The sequence below is a fragment of the Arvicanthis niloticus genome, chromosome 1, assembly GCF_011762505.2.
Source record: "Arvicanthis niloticus isolate mArvNil1 chromosome 1, mArvNil1.pat.X, whole genome shotgun sequence".
Taxonomy (NCBI): Eukaryota; Metazoa; Chordata; class Mammalia; order Rodentia; family Muridae; genus Arvicanthis; species Arvicanthis niloticus.
In genome coordinates this window covers 107,995,909-108,017,730 of record NC_047658.1, presented here as the reverse complement: position 1 = coordinate 108,017,730, position 21,822 = coordinate 107,995,909, and the positions used below count along the sequence as shown (strand labels likewise).

The following is a 21,822-nucleotide window of genomic DNA, read 5'->3' as shown; positions in this document are numbered from 1 at the left end:
CTGTGAGTTTCTGAGATTTGTAGCTCAGGATTCTCAGTGTTAGGAACAGGAACGATGTAAAAAAAAAAAAAAAAAAAAAAAACAGGGCCAGGCCTGATTCATAAAAGGCTGAACCACTCCCACTTGGAGTGGCTTTGGAGTGGATAGTCCTACCTAGCCATCAGTTGAACCATCTATTGACTATAACCTACTGGAATAGAGGTGTCCCTAGCCACTCACTCAGGTCAGTGTGGCCAAGGCTGAGAACTTGGGGTGCTGGGTCAGGGGATCCCTGAGATGGATAGACTCTGCCAACTATCTGATACCTATAAAGGACTTGGGGGCTATCCTGACCCTGCTAACTTTGAGAAGACACCAGTGAAGCCCTACAAACCCCAGTGAAGAGGTATAGCCAGGGCAGGACAAGGCCAGTGAGGGACAGAGAGGCATCGTGACCTCCCATTTTATAAGAAGTGGTCATCAGTGTGCTATGTGTATTATGAGGTAGTAGAAATTGGCTGGCACTGTGGGGTCACACTGCAGTGCCAGCCTGGTCCCACACTGGCTGCCCAGTGACAGAGCCTGAGTCCTTCTAGCCTTGACTCTCAGGTTTTAGCGGATGGGAGTATTCTCTGAATATAAGAAGCGAGTGATGAGGAGCTCACCTAGTGGTCAGAGCACTGGTGAAGTAGCAGAAGTAGGCTGGGGAACAGCCTTCTGTGAGCAGATGGCGTGATCAAGGTGGTATGGGGACAAGCAGTATAGGTCAGAGTGCCACAGGCAAGGGTCCTGGTGCAGAGTCAAATGATGGAAGTAGATGGGACCTTGGGTGAGTTTTCTGGGCCACAGAAAAGTGAGCGACCAGCTTGGCTTCTCGATTTTTTTTCCCCTCATTGGTGCTGGAGGTTAACCCCAAGAGCCATGCAGGGACATCTCACTGAGCAGTGACCTTCAGGTTCTGGGTTTGAGTCAGCAAAGCTGAGGTATGCAGAGGTGCTGCCCAGGAGCTATCAGACTGGTAGATAGAAATTCAGTCAGTGAAGGGCAAGACAGTCAGTGGCTGTGGTGAGCTGGTAACCATGAGCCATACATGACAGCTGCTGAGCTTGGGGAAGAGATGGGGAGAAAGGGCATCCTGGGACTTGAGTGAAGCTCAGAAGGGCCAAGGCTTTGAGGGTCGGCACCCCACTATCCTCTGAGTACAACTTCTTCTCAGTTTGGCCATCTATGAGTAACAGGGCTTTTTGCTAATTAGCAGCTTGCCTGGAGCAGGTGACTCCATAGTAACTCTGAGATTCTTCAAGGTCCTATGGCTTCTACTAGAGGGAGGACAGTGGGACACAAGGACTCAGCCCAGAGCCAGAGAACAGAAAGGGTAACATCAGCCCTGCAGATATTTGGGTCAAATTTTCTCTAGTGCACATCACACTCAGGTATGTGAGTCACAAGGATGACTCCTAATGAGAATTGTCACAGAGTAGGCCCCTCAAACAGCAGGATGTAGAGACTGAGAGTCAGATGCCTCACAGCTCCTGAGAGTCCTGGGAGCTCATCCTAACCTGAACCCCCAGAGTACCATCCCTATGGTCAAGGGCCCTAACCTACAGCTCTTCTTTATCCCCTAGTTAAGAAGACACTGCCTTTGATGTCTTCCTGATGGTGATTTGATGCTCTATATGACTCTAAGTATCGAGGGCTCTGTGTTTCTAGTGTTGCAATTTATGGTCTATCCAGACTAATCCAGGGGCAGAGGTACTAGGACAGAAATACAAGAGTAACTGAGGTAGCCCAGGAGAAACGGGAATGAACAGAGGCCACCCCTTCCCCCAACTAAAACAGGTTAGCAGTGTTCCCCTGAGCTCTAAGCTCTGCTGACCCTTGGAAAATGAAAGAACTTCCTCAGTTGAAGGCTATGGCTGTACAACCTTTGTGTGTCCAGCTAGACCCAAGGACTGCTCACACACTTTATTAAGATACATCTGGAACCACGACACTGTCATGGAATGTGGATCATGGGACCTGGCCCTGCCTGGAGCACCAAGATCATCGTGGGTCTTGAGCAGACTGGGCCTGCCTCCAACCTGGCATCCATACAAGGCTGGGAACCCCATCCTGTGTGAACTCTGGAAGATATATATATATAGATATAAAAAGTGTCAAAGTTCCCTGGGCCCTTAGCCCTGGATGCCATTTGGCACCAACCCTATAATCTGGTGTCTCTGCTGGCACCCAGCAGAGTCCCCTCAGGTGCAGGGATGGATCCTGGGTGCTCTGGCCTCAAGCTCTTCCCCTTGCATTCAGCGGAGCACCAAGTCCTGCATGGGAAGCAGGTTTGACATCTCCCCATGGGCGGGGTCCTTTGGCAGAGAAGCAGAAGCTGTGAGACCTATGCACAGTAGGTGTCCGCCTTTACCACCTGGCAGTACATGGTCATAGCGAAGGTGAGGCCCAGAATCTGTGGAGACAAGAAATCACAGGCCCTTGCTCATAGGCAGAAGCGCTGATGTTCAATGGTGCCCTGACTGTGTTCAGAATGGGGTTCCTGGTATTACTCCACTCTTGGAATTCATCCCCAGGGTAAGTTGCATTCTGACCATTAGGTTGCACCCCTCTGCACACCTGGTCTAAGCCCTGCTGCCTATCCTACTGTACCTACTTGTCCTAGCTGTAGCCAACTGAGTAGTATCTGTTTGCCAGATGGATTATAGGTCTGTTCCACTTAGCCTAGAGCACCACACTGCCAACCCTCAGCAACTCTATAGATGGCTATGAACCTAAGAGGGATGAGCAGGGCCTGAAGGCAGCAGTGTATCAAGTGCCACTCTCATTCTGCACTGGGAAGTCCTGTCACTACCAACCAATATGGCTACCTGGCTGTGTTGACCCACTAGGTGACAACAGGCTCTGCACAAGGAATACTGCACAAGGGCAACACTTGGTCCTCGAGATCCCTAGTGAACTTCCTCTGTCTGAGACACTGGCTTCTTACAGTCTTCATTGCTACCTGCCTACCCAGGTCACAAACTATTGAGCAAGTCCTCTACCATTGTGGTCAGGAATCCCAGGCACTGCCCTGCTCAGCTCACCTGCACCAGTGCTGTGCACAGTCCAAAGATGCCCACAGCTAGCAGGTTCTCCTGGAGCCAGGCCTTCACTGTCTCATAACAGGGCTGCAAGAGAGCCAGAATCAGCTTGGGGAACCCCACCTCTGCAACCACCCACCAGAGGAAGGAAAAGCTCTTACCGACTTCCACCAGGTACCAGGTTCATGTAACCCACAGCTGTCACTGAACTCCAGACAGCAGGAGTCAGGCACACGAGTGGCATTGTATACCTCAAACCAATCAGTGTAATTGGAAACTCCACAACATCGGAACTAGAAGCAGGAAGAAAGCAAAGGACTGGGTGGAGAGGTAGCCACAACACCCACCCCCACCAGCCTGTCCACCATACCAAGAAGGCTGCCCAAGCCTCACATCGGTCTGGATGATGCTCCAGGCATTGGTGAGGCCCACATTGCCCTGTGTGCCATACAGATGCAGTCCCTTCTTCAGGTCTTGCTGGGCATAACTGTCGATCTGTTAACAGACCACCAGTTAATACCCTCCACATCAGTCTAAAACAGGGCAGTATCCCTCATCTATACCCCATTCCCTCTCTACATGAACCTCTTGCTTGTTTGCTGGGATTCCCCCCTACCGTACCACCTCATCACACTTAGGACATAGCCCAGGCTCATATCCTCCCAGAAGCTTCAAGGACCCTGGTGCAAGCCTTTGCCATCTCATCTCTATAGAATTCCTTCTCCTTGTTGGCCAGGGGAGGACTTCAGCCTACTTGGTAGTAAGAACAGACATGTCTGCTCTTCAGCTGAGGATATGGGCACCATTCCTAGATCTCCAGTAAAGGAACTAAGGCACTGAAGGGTAACTCCAGCCTGTACAGGGAGCCTCCTATAGTCCAGGGGTACTTTACAGAAGGGAGGTCCTATGGGGAAGTTGTGGACACAGGAGCTGGGAACATAGCACTAGCTATAATTCAAGATCCTAAAATATGTCAGTAAACCCAACTGTGTGACCAGGCAGATTGATATGGGAAATGACACCTAACACACAGTAAGCAGCAATGTGGGTTGGGGTTGTTAGGACAGTACACACTTAGCAACCTGTATTAAGTAGAGGGCTCTGACCAGGTATCCAAGGAATTAGAGTGCTGTTGTCCCACCCATATAACCAGAGCCACAACACGGATCCCTGGGGCTCTGGTACTTTCTACACTAAGTCTCCCAGTACCCAGTGTACTTTCCATTTGCAGCAACATACCTTGTCACTGTAGGCAAAGAAGAGCACAGCGATGGTGGCTTCCAGCAGGAACACTAGCAGCAGCAGCACAAAGAACTGTAGAGAATACGCCCCTTACTCACAGCCCTGCTCCTGGAGAGCCCCAGAACTCCTACTGCACCATGGAACTCCAGAGCCAGGCCAGACCATCCCTGAGCATAAATGGCCTGCTGGCCTGGATTCTACCCCTATGCCTGATCCCCATGTGCATGTATGTCCCTGTTCCCCAGGCTCCTGGCCTGACATCTCTATTTGGGACTCTCTTCACCCCTCCCCCCATACTAGGATACATGTTAGACAAGTGTGTACTCTACAGCTGAGCTACATTCCCAGCCACAACTTGGGAATTTAAAAGAGACCCCAATATCTCCTATCAGAGGCCTATAGACAGTCTGCAGTACCCCTAAAGATGCGAAGAGAAGGGATCAGTTTGTCTCTACAAGGGATTGAGCCCTGAGCAAACTCCTATCCCAGGAGAGGAAAGGAGCCATTCAAAACCTTTAGACATGGAGCTTCAGTCCACCTGCCATGCAGCTTGAGGCCTCTGCCAGGCACATTAATTTGTAAGATCCTCCAGGACTCCTTTCCTAATTACCTGTAATTAACTTTATAAACTGTGGAGGAGGAAATAGCTTCCTTCCCATAAATATATTCCCAAGGCCAAATGGTGCTACTTCCACAGAGGGTGGGACCAGGAGCTGGTGTAGAGCCACCACAAGAATGAGTCTCAATCAGAACAGTTTGGTAAAGGCCACTAGTGGCTATACCTAAGTTCTTGGATCTATGTCCTGTCAAGAGAAGACCCTCCATGCTCTGGTATGCTTCTTGGTATGTGTGGTGCTAAGACTTAAACCCAGAGCCTCATGCATGTCATATAAGCATTCTTCTAGATCTGTAGATCTGTATCCCCAGTGCCCTCCCCATTTTAAACTTTATTTTGAGATGGGGTCTTACTCTGTATCCCAGACCAGCAACCCCTCCAGCCCCACCTGGCCTGGAAGACCCCACAGAGCCCTGGTGCTGGACAGGCCTCAGAGGCGGAGCTGATGGATAGAGAGCCACAAAGAGGGCCCCAACAAACTCACAGTGAGCAGTAGGCACTTGTTCTCCTTGAGGGCCCCGATGCAACCCACGAAGCCGATGGCCATGACGAAGGTACCGGTGACGATGAGCAGATTGGCAGCCGACAAGGATGGGAATGAGGATGATAGGGTGGCAAAGTTTCCCTGTGTGGCAGCCAACCAGATGCCAACACCCAGGACACCACAGCCACCCAGCTAGGACCACAGAGGTGGGGAAAGAGAGAGAGAGAGAGAGATGGTGAGGTTGACTGACAGGGCTCCTGACCCCTAGGGCAAGGCTCTACCCACAAGCTCAGGCCAACATTGTCAGCCTGGGAACCACGAGAGACAGCTTAATTCCTGCAGCAGGATACCACTCCTCAAGTCCCTTCCCTTTGTCCCCTTTGACAGTTGCCTGTGGCAGAGTACATCTCCTTATGCACATCCCAGTGAGACTATGCCTTCAGATTCCCTTCAGGAAACATCCACCAACCTTATATCTGAGCAAAAGAGTCTGAATCTCCTTTGGCCCTCTGATCCTACACCTTCCTTCCCCATACCCTATGTAGGCCATGGTAATTAAGTGGCCCACCCACCTGTATGGCCCCCTTGTCCCTGGCTTCTGGTGTCCTGGGCTACCCATAACCCTGAGCAGAGAAACCCTGGCTTGGCACAGTACTGCTCATAATTAAATTGCAGTAGCTCTGTGGTAACAACCAGAGAATCTCACTGGAGCACCTGCTACTGCCCAGCCTTCCCAAGCCTCCCCAAGCTGCCCTGAGTTTCATCACTTCTTTTCTTTCTTTTTGGTTTTTTGAAACAGGGTTTCTCTGTGTAATCCTGACTGTCTTGGAACTTCCTTTGTAGACCAGGCTGGCCTTTAACTCAGAAATCCAATTACTTCTGCCTCCTGAGTGCTGGGATTAAAGGTGCATGCCACTATACTAGGCTGTCATCACTTCTTTTTATAAAAATCAAAATAAGAGGAAGCAGGGAAGGAAGGCATGTGGTGGTTGACTTATAGAGGATTCATCATGGCATGATGACGGGAACATCTGTCCCAGGGTACAGGGCTGCCATGGGAGGGGAAAACTATGGCCCCACCCTCATATGAGACCTTGGGTTCTGTCAAATGAGGAAGGAAGATATATTCCAGGAAGCTAGTGATGGATCAACACATGATAGGCTCTAGGAAAAGGCCTGGCAGCCCAACAGAGAGCTGGACAGGACTGGACACAGGAGCCCATGATGTAGGTTCTGACCCAAGGTTCTAAGTTCAGGTAACTACTGGAGACATTACTGCAGACTCATCAAGAAGCAAGGAACCTGGAAATGCTGTCCATTCAGGAAGCTCTAGATCCTGGAGAAGGTTCAGAGAGCCTGCCAGGGAAAGGTGTGCATATGCCCTGGGTGATTTGTACTTACGAGATCCATCCTCAGAGCCACAAGGTAGCTCTGGTGAGCCAATTTACAGAGACGTCTCCTTTACAATGGGAGGGGGCCCTGCAGGGTTGCAGTGGCTGAGAGGTAGTGCTGTCTATGGTGTTGACCAAGTAAGGCAGTTGGATGGGATGGGCATCCCCAGTCAGCCTGTGAGAAGTCCTCCTAATGGAGATCTGGTCAGGTAATGTTCACAGAATCACCCAATGACGAGGCTACTGGATCTGTGAGGCTTCCCCATGGCAAGCAGGTCTTTACCTGTCTTCATGTGCTATTCCCATGGTCTCCAGTCATTCCCAACCATCATAAGGTCTTCCAGGACCCAATAAGGAGACTCACAGGTTATGGAAGGACCTTCATGGCCCTCTTACTGATAGAAGTAATACCCCCTGCTTGCTACCTTGAACTAGATCAGAAGTAGCAAGACTGAAGTGAGGTCTCCCCACCCTCACTCCACACTGCACCTGCTCTGGAAGAACTGGATGTCAAAAACAGCAAGAAGCCTCAAGAGACACCAAAGGGCTGACCTCAAGCATAACACTCCCCCAGAGGAGCCATGACCCCCAAATGAGTCACATCTTCGAGAGTCTTATCAAAGCTAAACACTCATGCTTATGATAGCGGGTCCTAAAACAGAGGAGGGGAGATGCTAATACAGCAATGACAAATGTCACTAAGACCCAAGCTGTCTGCACCATCCGCTCTGCCTTCCAAGGACAGCAGACGGCTCATGTCAGCAGGAAAGTGAGCTGTTGGAGCGCCCCTGGCCCCATGGGACCCCGAAGGGCATGGAAAGGACACTGCTATGCAAAGCAGCTGGTACCACTGGAGTGGAGGGAAATGTCCCATTCCAGGAGGTCAGGAAGGTATAATCTTCAAGGCAGGACCGGCAGGAAGGAAGGTACCCCACACCCAGAAGAGAACCAGTCTCCTTTACTGACATCATGGTGAGACAGCATGAAAGACATCCACTCACTGCCACGTAGCCTGTCACCCTCACTGTGACAAAGATGAACACCAGCCCAGATGCTCACCACTGCCATCCAATGGTGTGCATTGTCACAAATCAGCAGCACACCCAGAGCCACCACCATCCTGTAGGGCCACCCCTCAGAAATGCCACAAGCATAGGTGCACTGATGTAAACTGTGCATGTGCTAAGAGCACTACACCTGTAATTTTGAAAATGTTTCAGTGCGTGCAGCTTCTTAAAACATTTTGGCAGGAAAATTACAGCTTCAAAGCGCAAGAGAAAATGGGCCCATTAGACTCAGATGAGAAAAGCAGGACTAGGGGCCGAGTCCTAGCAGCCTGGAGCAAGGTCTCTCCTCTATCAAAAGTGGGAATGGGACTAAGACACTCCCCCAAAATCTACAGTGTCCCCCCCCAGAACCCTGAGCCCCAACTCCTGAGACAGACCATCTTCCACTGCTGGCTCACTCCTCTGCAGCTGTATCCCCAGGCTAGACAGAAGCCCTGGTAGGAGGCAGAGTCCTGAGCAATAGTAGCTGGGATGGGAACATCACTCAGGGGCAGGACCTCCTGCCACCGTGGTCCTCCATCCTAGCCTTCTGGCTGATCTTCATGCAACATGCCTGGCCATAAGCACAGCCCTGTGGGGCCACCTGCTAGGCAATCTGCTGTGATGCCTAACAACAGCCCCTGAGAGGTGCCTGTTACCCAAGGCACCACCCAAACCTGTGCACAGCAGGTGCCTTAGCCTCTAGCCCTTTGGATCAGCCTCAGGCCGAGTGCCATATGGTACTGGGTGCCCACCAAATGTGCCTGTCCAGGTCCAGAGGTTGGTGCCAGCAGGCCTCTGCCCACCACCCCTCCGGCCATACACAGCTCAACGTAGCAGATGGCTGGGCAGCTAGCCACATCTTTGGTGGAGGTGGATGGGCTGGGGCCCCTGTATAAGCCAAGGGTATGTCAAGAAACATGTTTCCTGCCAGGCTGGCAGGAACCTTCCCCATCTTGGCTAGGATGTTGGTTATCCCACTGGGGTGAGTTTGTGCACTTAAAATTGAATATACGCCTGGGAATGTAGCTGAGTTAGTAGAGTGTTTGCCAAGCATGCACCGGGTTAGATACTCAGTACCACATAAACCCCATGTGGTGGTGCACACCAGTACTCCTGGGATGTGAAAGCAGCAGGGTTGGGAGTTCAGTGTCATCCATCAAAAGTAAGGAAAGCCGGTCTCCAAATACTTAAAAAAATATAATTTGTTTTTGCTGAACTCGGGACATTGCCAGAGCCACCAACATCCCAAAAAACAAGCAAGACCATGACTTCCTGCATTGGACAGTTCCCTGCCACCCCTATCACTGCTAAATAAATGCTGTTATAGGAAGCAGAGATCTCCCTGTCCCTGAGTATCGTGGTTCTTCCAAGGAGCTGGTCACAGAGCCCTTTGCCATTTCCTAGTCCCCTCATCCACCAGACTGAAAGTGGCAGAGACTAACAATAAAGACCACTGTCCATCAGATACCACCTCAGCCCATCAAAGACAACAGACACCCAAGAGCATCCAAGGCATGTGCCCTGCAACTTGTTGCCAATGTGGGGGCAGATCTGTGTGTCCAGTGGTACCTTCCTTGGGGACAACATAAGGCAAGTACTGAGGCTGCAATGGTGACAGCTCAAGCAGAGCAGAGTGGGGCCCCATTCCCTCTCTGAAGGAAAGACAAGTGAAGCTTGACTCCCGTACCTACCCCTGCTCAGAGCCTCTGCTCAGCTAGTCATCCATCTAGGGTCATCACAGGCTACCTGGGTGGAGCTGAGGGACCCTGATCCACACACACCTTTGGATCACCTTGATGACCCAGTGTGGTCAAGATGGAGAATCTGAGACCCCAAGAATACAGGATTTTCTCAGGTCACACAGTATCTGGGTGGCAGGCATGCCTCCAACCTCCATCTTGTCCACACAGACACTGACCATGCAGGGAACAGCTATACCTTTGCTAGACTGAGGACTGTGGAGGGACACCTGCCTGGAAACATTAGAGGAAGGGCCTCAGCTTGGTCAGTACATGTATGGGAAGAGACAACCACATGGCTCAGGCCTGGCTAGCATCTCTAGAACCTGGACACAGAAGAGCCATGGGAAGGTCCTCGCCCCACTCCATGCAATCAGCCCCACTTACACTAACCTTTATACCACAGTAGCTGCCCAGGAAGGCAGATGCTCTGAGAGCCCAGGGCAGGGGAGGGGAGGACAAAGGAGAGAGGAGGCAGGAAGAACCAGGCTTCACCGACTCCCCTTGATCCCAGGGGACCTCAACTTCCATTACAGGAAGAGCTTTGCTGGCAGAGGCCCAGCTGACAATGCAGCCTCAGAGGCCTGAGACAGGGGTCCCAGGGGCTGCTCAGCCCTCACTCCCTTACTGCCAGTGGCCAGCACCCAACTGTGTGTGTACTCAGCCCACTTCCCTGAGGCACGCCCAACCCTAACCAGCTAGTCCTTCCCTGTGTACATCTCAAAGGCAGGTTGAGCAACTGCCCAGTAGAGTTGACCATCACTGCCCAGGGCCAGACTGTTTGCCCAAGGAAGGCAAGGGCTCATCGGGTCTCCACACCCTCAGGAGTTTAGTTCAGCTTTGACTCCAGTTGCCTGGTTAACTCTAATAGAGTTAACCCTCTAATACAGGCAAGACACATGGCAGAGGCTAGGGTCCTGTCTGCTGATCTTGCATTCTAAGTGCCAAATGAGGGCTGGAGAGGTAGCTCAGTGGTTAGGAGCACTTACTGCTCTTCCAAAGGTCCTGAGTTCAATTCCCAGCAACCACATGGTGGCTCACAACCATCTGTAATGGGATCTAATTCCCTCTTCTGGTGTGTGTGAAGTCGGCTACAGTGTACTCATATAAATAAGATAAATAAATCTTTATAAGTGCCAAATGGGGATCAAAGCCTCTCCTACAAGAGTCTAGCAAAGGAGTCAGGGTCTTGGGTAGGTTATGCTCTGGCCCTCCCACTACAGCCTGTCACCAGTAGGAGGGGAGTTTAGTTCACAGATGCCAGCAACAAGGTGGACTGACATCATACTGACCAGGCCAGATGGATGGACTCTCACACTTGCCAGCCCAGATGAACTCTGCCAAGCCCAGCACAGGTACTTCTAGGCAAAACCATGCTGTTCACAGCACCCTTTGCATGGTTGCCTCTAACCCCTCACCAGGGATCAAGCTGGAGGGAGAAGCCACAGTGATGCTGAGGCATGAGCCCATCACAGTGATGCTGAGGCAAGAGCCCATCACAGTGATGCTGAGGCATGAGCCCATCACAGTGATGCTGAGGCAAGAGCCCATCACAGTGATGCTGAGGCATGAGACCATCACAGTGATGCTGAGGCATGAGCCCGTTTGCAAGGCTGGAGGTACATGTGAGTAGCAGAAAGATACTGGGTTTTTCAGCATAGAAGTCCCACGGGATACTGATTGTTTGTTTCTCTGGTTTATTACCCAGTGGTCCATGGAATGTGCCTGCTCTGTAGCCAGTCGGCCCTTCTCCCTATGGCCAGGTGTCCAGATCAGGAAGAGAGCAGTAACTCCAACAACCTCAGCCTCCCCAAACCAAACACTACCTAGCAGCTGCCCAGCCCCCACACTCCTACCTCCTAACCCCCTTCTGCCACCTACACTGCCTGCTACTATCAGAGTGACCTACAGCTGTCAGGTCTGGTCACAGTGTTATACCTGTTTACCTGTCACATTGTCATTTGCAGCTCCTGGGCTTTTCTACCTGTCATACTGTTGCCTGCAATCACTCCCCCCCGCCCCCCTGCCCACCCCAAACTGTCACAATGTCAGAGACACCCTGACCCTGCCAATCAGTTGTTCTTGACCACATACTGGTGCTCACTGAAGTCCATTAAACAGAATTCCACCTTACATGGGCTGGTTACAGCTCCAGCCCACACCTATCTCTGATGCCCACCTGGTATGAGAGTATTCCCAGACCTGTACCAATCCCTTTCAGGAGCCTCTGGCAGAGAGCTCTTGATGGAGGGTAGGGGTGGGGAAGATGGGACAGGTAAGGCAGTAGCCTCTCTGAACTACTGCCCTCGGGCAGCCCAGGGTCCCAACAAAGCCCAGCTCCTGCCCTGGGCCAGGGCTGTAAGGAAAGGGAGGTCAGAAAGGTAGACCTGCACATTTGACTTGAGCTGGACTGCATGCAAATGAGCGGCAAGTAGGGATCCCAGGGATTCTCCTCATCCTCACTCCCAAACGGTGCTCCCTCATTCCCAACCACACCCCTTATCCTCAGTCTCACACACCCACTTCCAGAAAGTTGGCTCAGGAATCAAGGTAGAGTCTGGAATGACCTTGGACACCATTCTCCAAGTATTCCAGCTAGTAAGTGAAGGTCCAGGCCAGGCCCAGGTAACAAAGGGTCACCTCTAGTCAAATCTAGCATGTTCCACTCACACGCTCCAGATTCAGCCAAGCCTCAACACCAGGTGATAATGAAATGTGATACTTTTCTCATTCCACAGAGTTGAGACTGTGCAAACTGTCCTCCACCACACTGGAGGGGACCATCGTCTGCTCTATCATCATGCAAGCCCCAACTGAACATTACCCCCATGCAAAAGTTAGAGGCTCTGCTGAGGTGGCAGGGAGCCAGGTGCCACCCATGTCCATGAAGAGTCCCTGACCAGTGTCTGGTATATCTCCCTAGGCCCTAATAGGTCAAGCAGTGCACATACCCTTGGTCTTCTGAGTCCTGGGGAACCAGGACCTTGTAAGTCAATCTCCCAGAGGGGCAGAGTGTGAAGGGGGAGAGGCAAGGACGTAGGTTGAAGAGGGAGGGCAGAGAGGAGGCTGAAGGAGGCACCCGTGGCTCGGTGCAGAGAGACGTTGATCAGTTCTACGCCTGGAGCTCAGAAGAGGCAAGGCTTGGTACTGCCCGGTCTTGTGAGCACGTGCGCACACACCCTGTCTCCACAGCAGAAAAGGGAGGAGAGAGCTCCTGGAAGCCACTAGGAGAGCAGCGAACCCCGGTCCTTCAGGTCCCCACACTCACCCAGAAGAGCAGGTTGAAGGCGAACATGAGGTACTTGACGCCCTGGAGGCAGCCGCGCGCCATGCTGCAGCGCTTCAGCTCTAGAAGGAAGATGAAGGAGAGATCTAGGTAGAAGACCACATACTTGTTGCCCTTGGGCGTTGTATAGCGTGCCTGGGCTGCCTTGGGGCCAGGGTTCGAGTGCAGGCCGAAGAAGCCGCCGCCTGCATCCCCGGTGTCCCCGGCGCCCGCGCGCCCATACAGGCTGCTGCAGCGCCGAAAGGGGCCGCCGCGCGCAAAGCCCGGCTCCTTGCTTTCCGGAGAAGGGCTGCGCCGGTACGTGGATTCGTCCGTGCTGGAGCGGCGCATCGCGGTGGGGAGGCTGGGCCCCCGCCGCCAAGCTCACTGGCTACAGCCGTTGTCAGCGCTCCGCGCCCGTAGCCTCCGGACGCCCCATCCGCACCACACTGGCGAGCTCCCGCACCTCCCCGGCTCCGCCGTACCAGCCGGCGCGCGACTTGGCTCCCACCCCGCGGCCAGACACCTGCGGGCCGGCCCGCTGCTCTCCGCGCGCGCCCGGCCAATCCAGCGTGGCCCCGCCCCTCGAGGACCCCGCCCCACCGGCCAATCGCAGCGACCCCGAGCCCCCACCTCCCCGTTACCCTCCCGGGGTCTCCCAAGAAGACGCAGCTGAAGGACAGGAGCAGCTTTTGAAGGGACTGGGCCGAGAATGACACCGCAGCAACTCTCGACCCCAACCTGCACCCCAGACCACATCTAACAGGCCCGCTGCCCATTCGGCAGCAAATCTCCAACCACTTCAATGATGTGCAAAGCCCCGAGGAAATGAAGACGTGACCCAATTGCTGTGGGTGGCAACTTAAGCGGCTTTGGCTTTCAAGCACTGTAGGGAGCCTGTGGTGCCTGGGAGGGTGAGGTGTCCATGAGGTTTTCTAACTTAAAAAAGATAATTCATTGACCAAGGTAGCAGAGGAGAGATGCCAAAGAACCCTCAGATGGCCCCCTGCTGGTCCAGACAGCTCACGGAATCAGCTCAGCCTCTGGTCCAGTCCATTCTCCTAGGGTGGTGGGAGCAAGGCCAAATTCGATCTCAGTCACGGGCCATTTTGAGAGTCCCACTGGCGCCATTCTGCAACTCTCTATAATTGCAGAACCAGGGACCTGGAATTAAACTTTGACCAGCTCAGGAAGAATCAGCCTATGACTAATGAACACTATCTCATCCCAGACAGACAAGCACATGGTAAGTGGCACCTTGCAGGTGTGCCCAGATACACAGTAGCCCATCGATCAAAGATGAGGAGATGATAGCCCCTTGCTGGGCCCCATCCTTCAATCTCTGAGCTTCAACCCTACCGAAGGATGCAGATCATAAGAACCCCCAAGTGTGGGCCAAGTACTAACATGAGGCCAAGGTACCCATCTGATCTGCAGCTCAGACGACGGGAGGGAAGGCAGAACAAGGAAAACCTTTTGCTGAAGGTCCAAAGTGAGGCAGCAGAGGAAGTAGAGAATAATAAGAGTAAAACAGAGGGTGTCCATGGATAGAGCTGAGCAGCTCTTAAAGGGGCTGCATCATAATGGAAACTCCAGATGCCTAGAGGTTTGCAGCTCGCAGCCCAGCACCTATGTTCACTGCACCAGCCTACTGCTGACCCCCAGAGGGCACTATGGGGAACTGCAACCTCAGCCCACAAGGCTGCATGCTCAGGGTCTCACAGATGTGGATGCGTGGTAGCCCTCAGAATGCATGAAGCATGCCTGGAAGGACCTGAGCAGCCTAGGATTTATCTCACACACCCCCACTTTGCCATTTTCCTCAAATTTTCTTTGATGGTCCTGGACTCCAAGAAAGGGACAGAGGTGACCACATCCATAGCCCAACAGAGACTACAGCCTGAATGTTCTACCTAGTGAGCAACTGGCAGCTGATAGATTCTAAAAAAAAAAACCCTTGTGACCCGTGGCTCCTCACCCTGCTCCCTTGGCCTGATTCAGGCAGACATAAACCACTGAGGGCTGGAGTGGAAGAGTGCCCATACATGGGTAGTATGCATGTACAAGGCCATGTACATACACAAAGTGTCTAGACACCAGTAGAGAGAGGAGCCATAGTGTCCAGGAAAGATCCAGAACAGACCAGAAAAACTATACCCCCACCTTGTACAAAACATCACCCATACTGACAGTACCCCAATGGGGTTAGCTACCAAACCACTCCTCTGAAGGTGACTCCAAAGACCTGAGTTCCCAGTTGTACATAAATAAGCCTACTGTCTACTTGATCACTCTTAATCTCTGGACATGGGGCTCGGGTTGAAGTCCCCCATGATGTACTGGGGAATTCAGGAACAGCTATCCTGAACTCCAATTCTCTTCCCTCAGGAGTAGATGTGGTAGTTAGTTTTGTCAACTTGACAAACTAAATTTACCTGAGAAGAGGAAATCTCAACTAAGAAAAGGTCTCCCTCAGGGCTGGAGAGATGGCTCAGCCGTTAAAGGCTAGGCTCACAACCAAAAATATAAGAAAAGGTCTCCTTCAAATTGGCTTTTAAGCTGGCTATGGTGCTTTACACCTTTAATCCCAGCACTCAGGAAGCAGAGGCAGGGGATATCTGTAAGTTCTGTAAGTTCAAAACCAGCTACACAGTGAATTCCAGGACAGCCAGGGCTACATAGAGAGACCTTGTCCACTTCCCCTACATACACACACACACACACACACACACACACACACACACACACACACACAAGGCTTGTAGGAGGCTGGAGAAGATGGCTCAACAGCTAAGATGACTAGCTATTCTTCCAGGGGACCTAGGTTTGATTCTCTGTACCCTCATGGAGTTTACAGTCATCTGTTAACTCTAGTTCAAGGGATCTGATGCCCTCTTCTGGCCCCTGTGGGCACCAGACAGGCACATGATATACGATATACATGCAGACATAACACATATATAGGGAAAATTAAAACATTTTTAAAACAGCTGTAGACAAATCTGTAGGGAATTTTCTTGATTAATGATGGATGAGAAAGAACCCAGTCTACTTGTAGGAGGTGTCACCCTGAGCAGGTGGTCCTGGACTGTGTAAGAAAGAAAGCGTGGGCTACAAGCTTGGGCTGGAGAGATGGCTCAGCAGTTAAGAGCATTAACTGCTCTCCCAGAGGTCCTGAGTTCAGTTCCCAGCAACCACATGGTGGCTCACAACCATCTGTAATCGGATCAGATGTCCTCTTCTGGTGTGTCTGGAGACAATGACAAGTGTACTCATATAAATAAAATAAATCTTAAAAGAAAAAAAACAACAACAACAACAAAACTGACTGCGGACTGCGGTTGGGGATTTAGCTCGGTGGTAGAGCTCTTGCCTAGCAAGCGCAAGGCCCTGGGCTTGGTCCTCAGCTCCAAAAGGGGGAAAAACCTGGCTGCTCTTCCAGAAGACCTGGGTACAATTCCCAGCAACCACATAGAGACTTATAACCATCTATAATAAAATCTGGTGCCCTTTTCTGGTGTGTAGGCATATGTGAAGGCAGAACACTGTGTACATAATAAATCTTTAAAAAAAAAAAACAGGTGGGGCTGATATTGGGATGTAAATCAAATAAATAAACCAGTAAAAAAGAATTAACTGTTCATTTTAAAAATAGAAAGAAAGGGGCTGGAGAGATGGCTCAGTGGTTAAGAGCACTGACTGTTCTTCCAGAGGTTCTGAGTTCAATTCCCAGCAACCACATGGTGGCTCACAACCATGTGTAATGGGGTCTGGTGCCCTCTTCTGGTGTGTCTGAAGAGAGCAATAGTGGTGTACTCATATGCATAAAATAAGTAAAAAAAAATTTTTTTTTTTTTGGTTTTTTTCGAGATAGGGTTTCTCTGTGTAGTCCTGGCTGTCCTGGAACTCACTCTGTAGACCAGGCTGACCTCCAACTCAGAAATCTGCCTGTCTCTGCCTCCCAAGTGCTGGGATTAAAGGCGTGTGCCACCACCTCCCAGCAAAATTTTTTAAAAAATAAAAAGGAAGCTAAGTGAGCCATAAAGAGCAAGCCAGTAAGTGGCACTCTTCCTTGGCCTCTGCTTCAGTTCCTGCCTCTAGGTTCCTGTCTCAGGTTCCTGTTCTGACTTCCCTTCATAATGGGTTGTAAGATGAGATCTCTCAGTGAAACAACAATCAGGAAGCCTGTATGGGTCTGAGCTAGGTCCTATGCTTATATGTTACAGTTGTGTAGCTTGGTGTTTGCAGAGGAATTTTAATCCAGCAACATGGCAGCTCTGGCAAGAGATCACATCCAAAGACCTTCTAGGTCTGTGCGATGTAGCTGCAATACAGACATGCCCTTAGTCCACACCTGTAATCCTTCTGGCTGGAATACAGGCACACCCTTAGTACCCACCTTTAATCCCAAACAATGCAGGTAAAATTGTTTGTAGAAGGAAGCAGCCATGTTTGAAAGTAAGGTCTGATTGAGGGGCAGATAAAATGACAAATCAAAGATTTGATAAAATGAGTCAGAACAGCACAGGAAAGAGAGCAGTGGAGAGTGAAGGGGAGAGAGGCAGAAGAAGGGAAGGCAGTTTTACCAAGACAGTTTCACAGAGACAGGTTGCAGGTGAAGAAAGGAGCCAGAAGATTAGAACAGATTGCCAGAGTTAGAGACCCAGCAGGGCAATTGAGAGAGAAGACAGGTGGTGGCGCACGCCTTTAATCCCAGCGCTTGGGAGGCAGAGGCAGGTGGATTTCTGAGTTCCAGGAGAGAGAGAGAAAGAGAGAGAGAGAGAGAGAGAGAGAGAGAGAGAGAGAGAGAGAGAGAGAGAGAGAGATTGATTCAACTAGTGAGCTTGGAGAGGAGTTGGAGCCAGGACAGCTGAGTTGAACCAGCCAGCCAGAGTTCAGAAAGAACTAGAAAGGATGAGTTTATTTCAGCAGGAAGCCTCTGAGATGACAATTATTAACATCTGGTGAATAAAAGTTACATTTACAGGTGTTCTTGAGGAATTCCTAACAGTGTGGGTGTCTCTGGCTCTTTGCCTGCTCTTGGGACCCTTTGTCTCTACTGGGTTGCCTTACGCAGCCTTGATGAGGGCTTGTCCCTGGTCTTATTGTGACTTGTTATGTTGTTTTGTTGGTATCCCTGGGAGGACTGCTCCTTTCTGAAAGGAAACAGAGGAGTGACTCTAGAGGAGAGGGGATATGGGGGAATGCTGGGAGGAGTGCAGAGAGGGAAAACTGGGGTCAGGGTGTAAAGAGAAGAATACATTTATTTTAAGTGCATTCTATAACTTAAAAAAATCTCTCAATTGCTTTTGGTCATGCAATAGAAAGTAACTAACACAGCCAAAACGAGAAGGGGGTAGGAAGGGCTCCCCAAGAGGTGCCAAACATTCTTGGGGCAAAGGAGAGCCAGCCTGTTTCTGCTAGGATGCTGTCCTCTGAACAATGTGTCCCTCTTCTGCCTAGAAGGCCCTGCCTGTAAAATCCACATGAACAGGGACTGATCTAGCCGACTTCATGTGAGAACAGCCACGTGAGGGCCAGGTCCATGTCTGTTGCCAAGGACAGATTCTCAAGGTGTGGTATGCTGATCACTAACAGTGAAGGACCAAGGCGAGGCCACCCTATCTGAGCCTGGGGGAGGGGGCGCTTTCCTCAACACCCTGGCCCAGTGCCCAACCACAGTGGTCTGGACATAGGAGCCATCTGCCAGCAGGGCTCCAAGACAAGGGAGCTCTCCTCAGTTGTGAGTAGGTACAAATGAGAAGCCCTGGGGAATGAGCCACAAAGAAAGCATGGACACCCACCTAGCCAGACCATGTTGCCACTCAAAAGGAGACCTGTCCAAACACTAGACAAAATCTGACCATGGCTATTTGGAGCAAGTAGCTCCTCAGTAGGGTGCCAGCATGAATTTGCCCAGAAGCTTGTTTGGACCCCTTAGTAACTACTCCTCGCCCAGTCAGCTCAGGAGGGAGAGAGTGCAGAGTAGCACCACCCACCCTGTCCCGATGCTGAGAGGCTCCACAGCTTCTCTGAGGAGGCAGAGAGGGTTGTGCCAATACAAACAGGCTGTGGTGTCTGCCTTCCTGCTGTGGCTTCAGCCCCTGCAGGGCCCCAGTGCCTGCCCTAGACCCCCACCCTGGGCAGGAACACCACAAATTCCTGGTCCAGTAGGCTGACACCTCCCACCAAGAAGCAGGCACGGTAGTGGGAGGGAGGGGGGCTGCGCATTGAGCCTAAGGAGCTCTCGGAGGCTGAAGACACACCTCTAGCCTCCCACTTCAGGGACAGAGCCAAGGATGAGGGTGCAGGGCCCTCTGCGTGAAGCCAGCAAAAGAGCCCATCTTTCTTCCTAGACTCTCTGGCATCCCCAAATACTTCTACTTCCTGCCTTGTGCCCTCAGGTATTTCTGTCAGAGCTCCTGTGGCAGTGGAAATAGAAGGGACCTGAGACTCAGGGGATGCTTATCCTGTGAACAAAGCACACCTGCCCCACCATGTTGGGGAGCATGACCCCCCACCCCAGCACTCATTCCCAAGTGCCCCAGCCTCAATAACCTCAATAACCCAAAGGGCTCTTGAGTTAGTCACTTCAGTTTCAGCCACAGGGTCTCCAAGAGCTATTTGGACAAGCACCAAACACATTTAGTGCGGCTGCGAAGATACAGCCTGGGGATGAGGTGTAGGAGTGTGTGTGTTGACGCTCCATACCCTCAGGGTGATATAAGCTGTCCTACGTGAGCAAGCCAGAGGGCACAAGGCTAGAGGTCCCGAGAAGTCACCTTCCACCACCTCCCCGAGCTCATGACCAGCCTTAAATGGACAAATTGAAATGTTTCCCGTGAATGCTTCTGGTTCCTGCAGAGCTTTACCAATGGGGAAACTAAGGCTGTGATCTAAGGCCAAGGGGAAAGCCAGCTAAAAACCCAGCCCAGTGCTCCAGCACCCTCTTTTGGCTGGCTGTTTTCAGGGCAACACCCAGGGTGGGAGGGGCTGGGCAGCTAAAACTTCAATCATGGGTTTCCTCGTCCCCTGCCCTGAAGTGACCCCCTCCTCTGGCAGGAACTGTGGCAAATGGGTTAGAAACTGCATATGAGCACCTCTCCCTCAGTGCACCCTCCACCCTGTACAGTAGATTGAGCATCCATTCTTGTAAAGCCATTTGCCAGGCAGAGACCAGTCAGTTTGCATTGGGGGAACCCGAGCAGAGCTGAGGTATAAGTAACCTAAATCTGTCTCCCGCCACAGTCCCAACGGGAAGCCTGCAACAGTTAAGAAACTGTAGGGGTAGAGGCTGAGCCTGGGATCCCGGCCAGGGCTCTGGAGAGAACTGACCTACAGCATACCCGCCCCCCACCCCACCCCACCCCACACAGCACTCTGGGATTAGCAAAGGCTGGGTGGATAAGCAACAGCCTGGAGTTCTCTAGCCTGGGCCATTTCTGGGAATCCAGGGAGCTGGAGCAGGAACTAGGGGAGGAGAGGATGCCACCACCCACAATAGGCACTGGAAACTAGTGGGCTTGCGCGCGATTGCGCGCACGAACACACACCACACACACACACACACACACACACACACACACACACACGGGAATTCCAGGAATGTCAACTTGGCACAGACTTCACTCCCCAACTCTCCCTAAGTAAACAAGTCTTCCAGGGGCAGGACCGAAATGAGTCCCACCTCCAAGAAGCCTTTGGCCTCCACCCCATCCCTAGGGCAGACCCTACAGACCATGTCCTACCCCACTCCCCTGCCTCCCTCACCTCTGGCCACCAGCAGTCTTCAATCCTGATCCTGATCCCAGGCCACAGTGACTCACAGGCCCCCACTGCCCCTCTGGCCAGGGCAGGATGTTGGGGGGAGGGGACAGGACCGGGAAGTCGCCTAGCTCGTGGCTCTGCACGTGGCTCCATGGGGGATGGCAAAAGCTGCCAGGGAGGCTGTCCAGGGTGACAGCGGGGGCACAACCATCAAATTGGCCAGTGGCTCTGATCAGCCACACTAAAGACCCAGGAGACCCTTCTCGACTTCTCCTCCATCGTTTGTTTCCCAGAGGCACCTGGAAAATGTCTAGGACCCCCAGAGGCTTCACTGTAACCAGACCCCAAACTTCCCAAGCTCTACGGAACCTCTCCAGCTTCTCACAGCAAGCTGCCTCGTTTTCCTAGGGTATCCCCTAGCATAGCAAGAAGGCGCTGCGGCAAGAAACCAGCCCCTTGCTCATTCCCTTAAGTCCTTAGGTCACCTCCAGGTGAGGCAGACCTGTGGCCTCTAGCAGTCCGCGGGCAATCTCCACGCCTGAGCCAAAAAATCCCGGGAAAAAGAGGTTAGAAGGTCTTCTCATAGGATGCCTCCTCCACGACGCCTTCCCGCACCACCGCCCTGCTCCTCTTCACAGGAAAAACTCTTCTAGCCCCTTCTCAGAGGAGAGGACTACTGAGAGCCGGAGGCTGACGTCGGGGCTCGGGACGCCGTACCGCCGACGGTTCTGCAGCGGCGGAAGAGAAGGACACCCCAAACTCCATGGTCGGGACTCTGGCTGAGCACCTTGGGTAAGGACTCCAGACCGAGACCCCTTGGAGTCCGGGCCAAGAGGGGGGAAAATCGCCTTGGCTGTGCGCAGTCGGCAGCCCGCTCTCCGGCTGCGCCGCCACCACTTGTTAACCACCTCTTGGCTCCAGTCGGCTTGCGATCCGGCCGGCGAGACCCCAGCCCGCAGACCCGCCGTACCTGTGCGCGCCGCCGTACGGCGGAACAGCTGTCACTCAAGGCAACACGAGAAACGCGAACCGCCGGCGCCGCGGACCTTTCGGCCTTGCTCGGACGCCGTAGCGCCGGGATGTACCACCACAGCGGGAGGGGTACTCAGGTCGCTGCCGCGGGCACGGAGGCTCTAGGAACTCCGGGTGGGCGCGAGCAAAGAGCACCGCCGCTTCAGAGTAATCACCGGGGCGGGGGCGGGGCTGC

At 52.3% G+C, this 21,822-nt stretch overlaps 1 protein-coding gene and 1 long non-coding RNA gene across 5 annotated transcripts; one reads left to right on the top strand and one right to left on the bottom strand.

The window, feature by feature from the left end:
* Window positions 1-1,882: 1,882 nt before the first annotated feature.
* Window positions 1,883-21,798, bottom strand: Tspan4 (tetraspanin 4). 4 transcript variants are annotated; one of them, XM_034503255.2, is made up of 8 exons: window positions 21,586-21,798; window positions 12,852-12,931; window positions 5,405-5,596; window positions 4,302-4,376; window positions 3,456-3,557; window positions 3,224-3,355; window positions 3,066-3,149; window positions 1,883-2,434 (listed from the first exon to the last, which is right to left on the bottom strand). In XM_034503255.2, exons 2-8 carry the CDS (start codon window positions 12,912-12,914, stop codon window positions 2,366-2,368), a joined length of 717 nt encoding a protein of 238 aa, XP_034359146.1. In that variant the 5' UTR covers window positions 12,915-12,931; window positions 21,586-21,798; the 3' UTR covers window positions 1,883-2,365. The 4 variants fall into 4 exon arrangements, with proteins under 4 accessions (XP_034359146.1, XP_076769656.1, XP_034359155.1 ...); XM_076913541.1 differs by lacking the exon at window positions 21,586-21,798 and adding an exon at window positions 21,118-21,273; XM_034503264.2 differs by lacking the exon at window positions 21,586-21,798 and adding an exon at window positions 20,619-20,758.
* On the top strand, window positions 21,047-21,680 carry LOC143434536 (uncharacterized). The gene is made up of 3 exons (XR_013104097.1): window positions 21,047-21,181; window positions 21,269-21,407; window positions 21,537-21,680. It is a non-coding gene; the product is annotated as an uncharacterized LOC143434536 (long non-coding RNA).
* Window positions 21,799-21,822: the final 24 nt, after the last annotated feature.

Bases quoted from the DNA above. Each gene is read 5' to 3' on its own strand.
- Tspan4 (XM_034503247.2), bottom strand. From the start codon at position 13,199: ATGCGCCGCTCCAGCACGGACGAATCCACGTACCGGCGCAGCCCTTCT. The intron at 5,597-12,851 runs GTGAGTGTGGGG...CTGTGGTCCTAG, and splicing joins CCTTCAACCTGCTCTTCTGG to CTGGGTGGCTGTGGTGTCCT. The intron at 3,150-3,223 runs GTAAGAGCTTTT...GCTCTCTTGCAG, and splicing joins CTGGTACCTGGTGGAAGTCG to CCCTGTTATGAGACAGTGAA.